This window comes from Oncorhynchus nerka, linkage group LG18, assembly GCF_034236695.1.
Source record: "Oncorhynchus nerka isolate Pitt River linkage group LG18, Oner_Uvic_2.0, whole genome shotgun sequence".
Lineage (NCBI taxonomy): Eukaryota > Metazoa > Chordata > Actinopteri > Salmoniformes > Salmonidae > Oncorhynchus > Oncorhynchus nerka.
In genome coordinates, this window is record NC_088413.1 from 13,070,485 (window position 1) to 13,082,622 (window position 12,138).

General features: G+C 51.1%; 1 protein-coding gene across 3 annotated transcripts in view; it reads right to left on the reverse strand.

Annotated features, from left to right (window-relative positions):
- The window catches only part of gtf2e2 (general transcription factor IIE, polypeptide 2, beta), a 42,394-nt gene that overhangs the window by 10,345 nt on the left and 19,911 nt on the right, over positions 1 to 12,138 (reverse strand). For all 3 annotated transcript variants that reach the window (XM_065003515.1, XM_065003514.1, XM_065003516.1), the window contains exon 3: positions 1,994 to 2,085. In XM_065003515.1, the coding sequence (XP_064859587.1) occupies positions 1,994 to 2,085 (92 nt within the window). The remainder of the gene's footprint in view (positions 1 to 1,993; positions 2,086 to 12,138) is intronic.

Here is a 12,138-nt window from a genome sequence, read left to right on the forward strand (position 1 = left end):
AACCACCTCTCTGACAACACGTCATTACTACAGTGGACCACCTCTCTAGACAACACGTCATTACTACAGTGAACCACCTCTCTAGACAACATGTCATTACTACAGTGAACCACCTCTCTGACAACATGTCATTACTACAGTGAACCACCTCTCTAGACAACATGTCATTACTACAGTGAACCACCTCTCTGACAACATGTCATTACTACAGTGAACCCTCTCTAGACAACATGTCATTACTACAGTGAACCACCTCTCTAGACAACATGTCATTACTACAGTGAACCACCTCTCTGACAACATGTCATTACTACAGTGAACCACCTCTCTAGACAACATGTCATTACTACAGTGAACCACCTCTCTAGACAACATGTCATTACTACAGTGAACCACCTCTCTAGACAACACGTCATTACTACAGTGAACCACCTCTCTAGACAACACGTCATTACTACAGTGAAACACCTCTCTAGACAACACGTCATTACTACAGTGAACCACCTCTCTAGACAACATGTCATTACTACAGGGAACCACCTCTCTGACAACACGTCATTACTACAGTGGACCACCTCTCTAGACAACACGTCATTACTACAGTGAACCACCTCTCTAGACAACACGTCATTACTACAGTGAACCACCTCTCTAGACAACATGTCATTACTACAGTGAACCACCTCTCTGACAACATGTCATTACTACAGTGAACCACCTCTCTAGACAACACGTCATTACTACAGTGAACCACCTCTCTAGACAACATGTCATTACTACAGGGAACCACCTCTCTGACAACACGTCATTACTACAGTGGACCACCTCTCTAGACAACACGTCATTACTACAGTGAACCACCTCTCTAGACAACATGTCATTACTACAGTGAACCACCTCTCTGACAACATGTCATTACTACAGTGAACCACCTCTCTAGACAACATGTCATTACTACAGTGAACCACCTCTCTGACAACATGTCATTACTACAGTGAACCACCTCTCTAGACAACATGTCATTACTACAGTGAACCACCTCTCTAGACAACATGTCATTACTACAGTGAACCACCTCTCTGACAACATGTCATTACTACAGTGAACCACCTCTCTAGACAACATGTCATTACTACAGTGAACCACCTCTCTAGACAACATGTCATTACTACAGTGAACCACCTCTCTAGACAACACGTCATTACTACAGTGAACCACCTCTCTAGACAACACGTCATTACTACAGTGAACCACCTCTCTAGACAACACGTCATTACTACAGTGAACCACCTCTCTAGACAACATGTCATTACTACAGGGAACCACCTCTCTGACAACACGTCATTACTACAGTGGACCACCTCTCTAGACAACACGTCATTACTACAGTGAACCACCTCTCTAGACAACATGTCATTACTACAGTGAACCACCTCTCTAGACAACATGTCATTACTACAGGGAACCACCTCTCTAGACAACATGTCATTACTACAGTGGTGATTTGACAGTAGGATAACTAACATGTGTGGTCCTGTGTAGCTCAGTTGGTAGAGCGTGACTCTAGCAACACCAGGCTTGTGGGTTCCACCAGTACGTACTCACTACTGTTAGTCACTACTACAGTGGGGATTTGACAGTAGGATAACTAGTCACTACTGTTAGTCACTACTGTTAGTCACTACTGTTAGTCACTCTGGACAAGACTATCTGCTAAATGACACAAACGTCATGGAAATGGCATCATCCACATATTGGGTGTGTGTGTGTAATGTGTGTGTGTGTGTAATGTGTAATGTGTGTGTGTGTGTGTGTGTGTGTGTGTGTGTGTGTGTGTGTGTGTAATGTGTGTGTGTGTAAATAATGTGTGTGTGTGTGTGTGTGTGTGTGTAATGTGTGTGTGTGTGTGTGTGTGTGTGTGTGTGTGTGTGTAATGTGTGTGTGTGTGTAATGTGTAATGTGTGTGTGTAATGTGTGTGTGTGTTCACCTTACCTTCATGTAGTTGACTATCTTAGCCAGGCAACCAAACTTGTAACCAGAGCTGCCTGTCAGGGCCTTCAGGTTGAAGTTACCATTACTGGTGTCTGGAGAGAGAAAGAGAAAACTGGTCAGATATCATAATTACCTGCTCAAATAAAGACCAGGATCAGAATCTAGACATGTGGTCCTGCTCAAATAAAGACCAGGATCAGAATCTAGACATGTGGTCCTGCTCTTGTGCCACACTAAGATGAGTCCTGTCAATATCAGTTATTCAATAGAGACTCATATAGTTCCTGTCAATAGCAGATATTCAATAGACTCATTTAGTTCCTGTCAATAGCAGATATTCAATAGACTCATATAGTTCCTGTCAATATCAGATATTCAATAGACTCATATAGTTCCTGTCAATATCAGATATTCAATAGACTCATATAGTTCCTGTCAATATCAGATATTCAATAGAGACTCATATAGTTCCTGTCAATATCAGTTATTCAATAGACTCATATAGTTCCTGTCAATATCAGATATTCAATAGACTCATTTAGTTCCTGTCAATAGCAGATATTCAATAGACTCATATAGTTCCTGTCAATAGCAGATATTCAATAGAGACTCATATAGTTCCTGTCAATATCAGTTATTCAATAGACTCATATAGTTCCTGTCAATATCAGATATTCAATAGACTCATATAGTTCCTGTCAATAGCAGTTATTCAATAGACTCATTTAGTTCCTGTCAATAGCAGATATTCAATAGAGACTCATATAGTTCCTGTCAATAGCAGATATTCAATAGAGACTCATTTAGTTCCTGTCAATAGCAGATATTCAATAGAGACTCAGATATTCAATAGACTCATATAGTTCCTGTCAATATCAGTTATTCAATAGAGACTCATATAGGTCCTGTCAAAATCAGTTATTCAATAGAGACTCATATAGTTCCTGTCAATAGCAGTTATTCAATAGACTCATATAGTTCCTGTCAATAGCAGTTATTCAATAGAGACTCATATAGTTCCTGTCAATAGCAGTTATTCAATAGAGACTCATATAGTTCCTGTCAATAGCAGTTATTCAATAGAGACTCATATAGGTCCTGTCAATATCAGTTATTCAATAGAGACTCATATAGTTCCTGTCAATAGCAGATATTCAATAGACTCATATAGTTCCTGTCAATAGCAGTTATTCAATAGAGACTCATATAGGTCCTGTCAATATCAGTTATTCAATAGAGACTCATATAGTTCCTGTCAATAGCAGATATTCAATAGACTCATATAGTTCCTGTCAATAGCAGATATTCAATAGACTCCAATAGTTCCTGTCAATATCAGTTATTCAATAGAGACTCAGATATTCAATAGACTCATATAGTTCCTGTCAATATCAGTTATTCAATAGAGACTCATATAGTTCCTGTCAATATCAGTTATTCAATAGAGACTCATATAGTTCCTGTCAATATCAGTTATTCAATAGAGACTCAGTTATTCAATAGACTCATATAGTTCCTGACAATAGCAGATATTCAATAGAGACTCATATAGTTCCTGTCAATATCAGATATTCAATAGAGACTCATAGTTCCTGTCAATATCAGATATTCAATAGAGACTCATATAGTTCCTGTCAATAGCAGATATTCAATAGAGACTCATATAGTTCCTGTCAATAGCAGATATTCAATAGACTCATTTAGTTCCTGTCAATAGCAGTTATTCAATAGAGACTCATATAGTTCCTGTCAATATCAGTTATTCAATAGAGACTCAGTTATTCAATAGACTCATATAGTTCCTGTCAATAGCAGTTATTCAATAGAGACTCATATAGTTCCTGTCAATATCAGTTATTCAATAGACTCATTTAGTTCCTGTCAATATCAGTTATTCAATAGAGACTCAGATATTCAATAGACTCATATAGTTCCTGTCAATAGCAGATATTCAATAGAGACTCATATAGTTCCTGTCAATAGCAGATATTCAATAGAGACTCATATAGTTCCTGTCAATAGCAGATATTCAATAGAGACTCATATAGTTCCTGTCAATATCAGTTATTCAATAGAGACTCATATAGTTCCTGTCAATAGCAGATATTCAATAGAGACTCATTTAGTTCCTGTCAATAGCAGATATTCAATAGAGACTCATTTAGTTCCTGTCAATATCACATTGTACTAATTCAATAACGTTGTGATTATATTGTTTTTGTGGAAGATTTAAAAAACAATTTAAAAAATAAATAAAAGCTGTAGTAGAAGCATTAGGAAGTGCGCTTCCCCCTGTGTCTGATATGGTTATCAGGGCACTAGCTAGGGGGTATCAGGGCACTAGCTAGGGGGTATCAGGGCACTAGCTAGGGGGTATCAGGGCACTAGCTAGGGGGTATCAGGGCACTAGCTAGGGGGTATCAGGCACTAGCTAGGGGGTATCAGGCGCTAGCTAGGGGGTATCAGGCGCTAGCTAGGGGGTATCAGGGCACTAGGGCTAGGGGGTATCAGGGCGCTAGCTAGGGGGGGGTATCATGGCACTAATTAGGGGTATCAGGGCACTAGCTAGGGGGTATCAGGGCAGCTAGGGGGTATCAGGGCTAGGGGTATCAGGCGCTAGCTAGGGGTATCAGGGCACTAGCTAGGGGGTATCAGGCGCTAGCTAGGGGTATCAGGGGCGCTAGCTAGGGGTATCAGGGCACTAGCTAGGGGGTATCAGGGCACTAGCTAGGGGGTATCAGGGCACTAGCTAGGGGTATCAGGCGCTAGCTAGGGGTATCAGGCGCTAGCTAGGGGTCATCAGGGCGCTAGCTAGGGGTATCAGGGCGCTAGCTAGGGGTATCAGGCGCCAGCTAGGGGGTATCAGGGGGGCGCTAGCTAGGGGGTATCAGGGCACTAGCTAGGGGGTATCAGGGCAGGGCACTAGCTAGGGGTATCAGGGCACTAGCTAGGGGTATCAGGGCACTAGCTAGGGGTATCAGGGCACTAGCTAGGGGTATCAGGGCACTAGCTAGGGGTTTCAGGGCACTAGCTAGGGGTATCAGGGCACTAGCTAGGGGTATCAGGCGCTAGCTAGGGGGTATCAGGGCACTAGCTAGGGGTATCAGGGCACTAGCTAGGGGTATCAGGGCACTAGCTAGGGGTATCAGGGCACTAGCTAGGGGTATCAGGGCCTAGCTAGGGGTATCAGGGCACTAGCTAGGGGTATCAGGGCACTAGCTAGGGGTATCAGGGCACTAGCTAGGGGGTATCAGGCACTAGCTAGGGGGTATCAGGGCGCTAGCTAGGGGTATCAGGGCACTAGCTAGGGGTATCACTAGGGGCACTAGCTAGGGGGTATCAGGGCGCTAGCTAGGGGTATATCAGGGCACTAGCTAGGGGGCATCAGGGCACTAGCTAGGGGGTATCAGGGCACTAGCTAGGGGGTCAGGCATCAGGGCACTAGCTAGGGGTATCAGGGCACTAGCTAGGGGTATCATGGCACTAGCTAGGGGGTATCAGGGCACTAGCTAGGGGTATCAGGGCACTAGCTAGGGGTATCAGGGCACTAGCTAGGGGGGCATGGCACTAGCTAGGGGTATCAGGGCACTAGCTAGGGGTATCATGGCACTAGCTAGGGGTATCAGGGCACTAGCTAGGGGGTATCATGGGCACTAGCTAGGGGGGGGCATAGCTAGGGTATCAGGGCACTAGCTAGGGGGTATCAGGGCACTAGCTAGGGGTATCAGGGCACTAGCTAGGGGTATCAGGGCACTAGCTAGGGGGTATCAGGGCACTAGCTAGGGGTATCAGGGCACTAGCTAGGGGTATCAGGGCACTAGCTAGGGGGTATCAGGGCACTAGCTAGGGGTATCAGGGCACTACTAGGGCACTAGCTAGGGGTATCAGGGCACTAGCTAGGGGGTATCAGGGCGCTAGCTAGGGGGGGCACTAGCTAGGGGGTATCAGGGCACTAGCTAGGGGTATCAGGGGCACTAGCTAGGGGTATCAGGGCACTAGCTAGGGGGTATCAGGCGCTAGCTAGGGGTATCAGGGCACTAGCTAGGGGGTATCAGGCACTAGCTAGGGGTATCAGGGCACTAGCTAGGGGTATCAGGGCACTAGCTAGGGGTATCAGGGCACTAGCTAGGGGTATCAGGGCACTAGCTAGGGGTATCATGGCACTAGCTAGGGGGTATCAGGGCACTAGCTAGGGGGTATCAGGGCACTAGCTAGGGGTATCAGGGCACTAGCTAGGGGGTATCATGGCACTAGCTAGGGGTATCAGGGCACTAGCTAGGGGGCATCAGGGCACTAGCTAGGGGTATCAGGGCACTAGCTAGGGGTCAGGGCATAGCTAGGGGCACTAGCTAGGGGTATCAGGGCACTAGCTAGGGGGCATCAGGGCACTAGCTAGGGGTATCAGGGCACTAGCTAGGGGCATCAGGGCACTAGCTAGGGGGTATCAGGGCACTAGCTAGGGGTATCAGGGCACTAGCTAGGGGGGGTATCAGGGCACTAGCTAGGGGGGGGCATCAGGGGGGGCACTAGCTAGGGGTATCAGGGCACTAGCTAGGGGGGGCATCAGGGCACTAGCTAGGGGTATCAGGGCACTAGCTAGGGGTATCAGGGCACTAGCTAGGGGTATCAGGGCACTAGCTAGGGGGGTAAGGGCACTAGCTAGGGGTATCAGGGCACTAGCTAGGGGTATCAGGGCACTAGCTAGGGGGTATCATGGCACTAGCTAGGGGGTATCAGGGCACTAGCTAGGGGTATCAGGGCACTAGCTAGGGGTATCAGGGCACTAGCTAGGGGTATCAGGGCACTAGCTAGGGGTATCAGGGCACTAGCTAGGGGTATCAGGGCACTAGCTAGGGGGTATCAGGGCACTAGCTAGGGGGTATCAGGGCACTAGCTAGGGGCATCAGGGCACTAGCTAGGGGTATCAGGGCACTAGCTAGGGGTATCAGGGCACTAGCTAGGGGGTATCAGGGCACTAGCTAGGGGTATCAGGGCACTAGCTAGGGGTATCAGGGCACTAGCTAGGGGTATCAGGGCACTAGCTAGGGGTATCAGGGCACTAGCTAGGGGGTAGCTAGGGGTATCAGGGCACTAGCTAGGGGTATCAGGGCACTAGCTAGGGGTATCATGGCACTAGCTAGGGGTATCAGGGCACTAGCTAGGGGTATCATGGCACTAGCTAGGGGGTATCAGGGCACTAGCTAGGGGTATCAGGCACTAGCTAGGGGTATCAGGGCACTAGCTAGGGGTATCATGGCACTAGCTAGGGGTATCAGGGCACTAGCTAGGGGGGGTATCAGTATCAGGGCACTAGCTAGGGGGTATCAGGGCACTAGCTAGGGGTATCAGGGCACTAGCTAGGGGTATCAGGGCACTAGCTAGGGGTATCAGGGCACTAGCTAGGGGTATCAGGGCACTAGCTAGGGGTATCAGGGCACTAGCTAGGGGTATCAGGGCACTAGCTAGGGGGTATCATGGCACTAGCTAGGGGTATCAGGGCACTAGCTAGGGGGCATCAGGGCACTAGCTAGGGGGTATCAGGGCACCAGCTAGGGGTATCAGGGGGGCACTAGCTAGGGGGTATCAGGGCACCAGCAGGGGGGTAGGGGCATCAGGGCACTAGCTAGGGGTATCAGGGCACTAGCTAGGGGTATCATGGCACTAGCTAGGGGTATCAGGGCACTAGCTAAGGGGCATCAGGCACTAGCTAGGGGTATCAGGGCACTAGCTAGGGGTATCAGGGCACTAGCTAGGGGTATCAGGGCACTAGCTAGGGGTATCAGGGCACTAGCTAGGGGTATCAGGGCACTAGCTAGGGGTATCAGGGCACTAGCTAGGGGTATCAGGGCACTAGCTAGGGGGTATCAGGGCACTAGCTAGGGGTATCAGGGCACTAGCTAGGGGGTATCAGGGCACTAGCTAGGGGTATCAGGGCACTAGCTAGGGGGTATCAGGGCACTAGCTAGGGGTATCAGGGCACTAGCTAGGGGGTATCAGGGCACTAGCTAGGGGTATCAGGGCACTAGCTAGGGGTATAAGGGCACTAGCTAGGGGGTATCAGGGCACTAGCTAGGGGGGGGTATCAGGGCACTAGCTAGGGGTATCAGGGCACTAGCTAGGGGTATCAGGGCACTAGCTGGGGGTATAAGGGCACTAGCTAGGGGTATCAGGGGGCACTAGCTAGGGGTATCAGGGGGTATCAGGGCACTAGCTAGGGGTATATAAGGGGGGCACTAGCTAGGGGGTATCAGGGCACTAGCTAGGGGGTATCAGGGCACTAGCTAGGGGGTATCAGGGCACTAGCTAGGGGTATCAGGGCACTAGCTAGGGGTATCAGGGCACTAGCTAGGGGTATCAGGGCTAGGGGTATCAGGGCACTAGCTAGGGGGTATCAGGGCACTAGCTAGGGGTATCAGGGCACTAGCTAGGGGGTATCAGGGCACTAGCTAGGGGTATCAGGGCACTAGCTAGGGGGTATCAGGGCACTAGCTAGGGGTATAAGGGCACTAGCTAGGGGTATCAGGGCACTAGCTAGGGGTATCAGGGCACTAGCTAGGGGTATCAGGGCACTAGCTAGGGGGTATCAGGGCACTAGCTAGGGGTATCAGGGCACTAGCTAGGGGTATCAGGGCACTAGCTAGGGGTATCAGGGCAGGGTATCAGGGCACTAGCTAGGGGTATCATGGCACTAGCTAGGGGGTATCAGGGCACTAGCTAGGGGTATCAGGGCACTAGCTAGGGGTATCAGGGCACCAGCTAGGGGTATCAGCACTAGCTAGGGGTATCAGGGCACTAGCTAGGGGGCATCAGGGCACATCAGGGCACCAGCTAGGGGGTATCAGGCACTAGCTAGGGGGGGCACTAGCTAGGGGGTATCAGGGCACCAGCTAGGGCACTAGCTAGGGGGCATCAGGGCACTAGCTCAGGGGGGTATCAGGGCATAGCTAGGGGTATCAGGGCACTAGCTAGGGGGCATCAGGGCACTAGCTAGGGGTATCAGGGCACTAGCTAGGGGTATCAGGGCACTAGCTAGGGGGTATCAGGGCACTAGCTAGGGGTATCAGGGCACTAGCTAGGGGTATCAGGGCACTAGCTAGGGGTATCAGGGCTAGGGGTATCAGGGCACTAGCTAGGGGGTATCAGGGCACTAGCTAGGGGGTATCAGGGCACAGCTAGGGGGGCATCAGGGCACTAGCTAGGGGGTATCAGGGCACTAGCTAGGGGCATCAGGGCACTAGCTAGGGGTATCAGGGCACTAGCTAGGGGTATCAGGGCACTAGCTAGGGGGTATCAGGGCACCAGCTAGGGGGGGTATCATGGCAGGGCACTAGCTAGGGGTATCAGGCACTAGCTAGGGGTATCAGGGCACTAGCTAGGGGCATCAGGGCACTAGCTAGGGGGGGCATCAGGGCACTAGCTAGGGGTATCAGGGCACTAGCTAGGGGTATCAGGGCACTAGCTAGGGGTATCAGGGCACTATCAGGCACTAGGGGTATCAGGGCACTAGCTAGGGGTATCAGGGCACTAGGCATCAGGGCACTAGCTAGGGGTATCAGGGCACTAGCTAGGGGTATCAGGGCACCAGCTAGGGGTATCAGGGCACTAGCTAGGGGGTATCAGGGCACTAGCTAGGGGTATCAGGGCACTAGCTAGGGGTATCAGGGCACTAGCTAGGGGTATCAGGGCACCAGCTAGGGGGTATCAGGGCACTAGCTAGGGGTATCAGGGCACTAGCTAGGGGGTATCAGGGCACTAGCTAGGGGTATCAGGGCACCAGCTAGGGGTATCAGGGCACTAGCTAGGGGTATCAGGGCACTAGCTAGGGGTATCAGGGCACTAGCTAGGGGGTATCAGGGCACCAGCTAGGGGTATCAGGGCACTAGCTAGGGGGTATCAGGGCACTAGCTAGGGGTATCAGGGCACTAGCTAGGGGTATCAGGGCACTAGCTAGGGGTATCAGGGCACTCAGCTAGGGGGTATCAGGGCACTAGCTAGGGGTATCAGGGCACTAGCTAGGGGTATCAGGGCACTAGCTAGGGGGTATCAGGGCACTAGCTAGGGGGTATCAGGGCACTAGCTAGGGGTATCAGGGCACTAGCTAGGGGTATCAGGGCACTAGCTAGGGGTATCAGGCACTAGCTAGGGGTATCAGGGCAGCTAGCTAGCTAGGGGGTATCAGGGCACTAGCTAGGGGGTATCAGGCACTAGCTAGGGGGGCATCAGGGCACTAGCTAGGGGTATCAGGGCACTAGCTAGGGGTATCAGGGCACTAGCTAGGGGTATCAGGGCACTAGCTAGGGGTATCAGGGCACTAGCTAGGGGTATCAGGGCACTAGCTAGGGGTATCAGGCACTAGCTAGGGGTATAGGGCACTAGCTAGGGGGTATCAGGGCACTAGCTAGGGGTATCAGGCACTAGCTAGGGGGTATCAGGGCACTAGCTAGGGGGGGCACTAGCTAGGGGGTATCAGGGCACTAGCTAGGGGCATCAGGCACTAGCTAGGGGTATCAGGGCACTAGCTAGGGGCACTCAGGCACCAGCTAGGGGGGTATCAGGGCACTAGCTAGGGGTATCAGGGCACTAGCTAGGGGTATCAGGGCACAGGGGCACTAGCTAGGGGTATCAGGGCACTAGCTAGGGGTATCAGGGCACTAGCTAGGGGGTATCAGGGCACTAGCTAGGCACTAGCTAGGGGTATCAGGGCACAGCTAGGGGGGGCACTAGCTGCATCAGGGCACCAGGGGTATCAGGGCACTAGCTAGGGGTATCAGGGCACTAGCTAGGGGGTATCAGGGCACCAGCTAGGGGTATCAGGGCACTAGCTAGGGGTATCAGGCACTAGCTAGGGGGTATCAGGGCACTAGCTAGGGGGCATCAGGCATCAGGGCACTAGCTAGGGGCATCAGGCACTAGCTAGGGGCATCAGGGCACTAGCTAGGGGTATCAGGGCACTAGCTAGGGGTATCAGGGCACTAGCTAGGGGTATCAGGCACTAGCTAGGGGGTATCAGGGCACTAGCTAGGGGGCAGGGCACTAGCTAGGGGGTATCAGGGCACTAGCTAGGGGTATCAGGGCACTAGCTAGGGGTATAAGGGCACTAGCTAGGGGTATAAGGGCACTAGCTAGGGGGGGTATAAGGGCACTAGCTAGGGGTATCAGGCACTAGCTAGGGGTATCAGGGCACTAGCTAGGGGTATAAGGAGGCACTAGCAGGGGCACTAGCTAGGGGTATCAGGGCACTAGCTAGGGGTATAGCAGGGGTATAAGGGCACTAGCTAGGGGTATCAGGGCACTAGCTAGGGGTATAAGGGCATAGCTAGGGGTAGGGCACTAGCTAGGGGGTATCAGGCACTAGCTAGGGGGGTATAAGGGCACTAGCTAGGGGGTATCAGGGCACTAGCTAGGGGGTATCAGGGCACTAGCTAGGGGTATCAGGCACTAGCTAGGGGTATCAGGGCACTAGCTAGGGGTATAGCTAGGGCACTAGCTAGGGGGTATAAGGGCACTAGCTAGGGGGGTATAATGACACTAGCTAGGGGGTATCATGACACTAGCTAGGGGTATCATGACACTAGCTAGGGGGTAAAGGGGGCAGCTAGCTAGGGGTATAGGGCACTAGCTAGGGGTATAAGGGCACTAGCTAGGGGGCTAGCTAGGGGTATCAGGGCGCTAGCTAGGGGGTATAGCACTAGGGGGTATAAGGGCACTAGCTAGGGGGGGCACTAGCTAGGGGTATAAGGGCACTAGCTAGGGGGTATAAGGGCACTAGCTAGGGGGTATAAGGGCACTAGCTAGGGGTATAAGGGCACTAGCTAGGGGTATAAGGGTATAAGGGCACTAGCTAGGGGGTATAAGGGCTAGCTAGGGGTATAAGGGCACTAGCTAGGGGGGGGTATAAGGGCACTAGCTAGGGGTATAAGGGCACTAGCTAGGGGTATAAGGGCACTAGCTAGGGGTATAAGGGCACTAGCTAGGGGGTATAAGGGCACTAGCTAGGGGGTATAAGGGCACTAGCTAGGGGGTATAAGGGCACTAGCTAGGGGTATAAGGGCACTAGCTAGGGGGTATAAGGGCACTAGCTAGGGGTATCAGGGCACTAGCTAGGGGGTATAAGGGGCTAGGGGTATAGGGCACTAGCTAGGGGT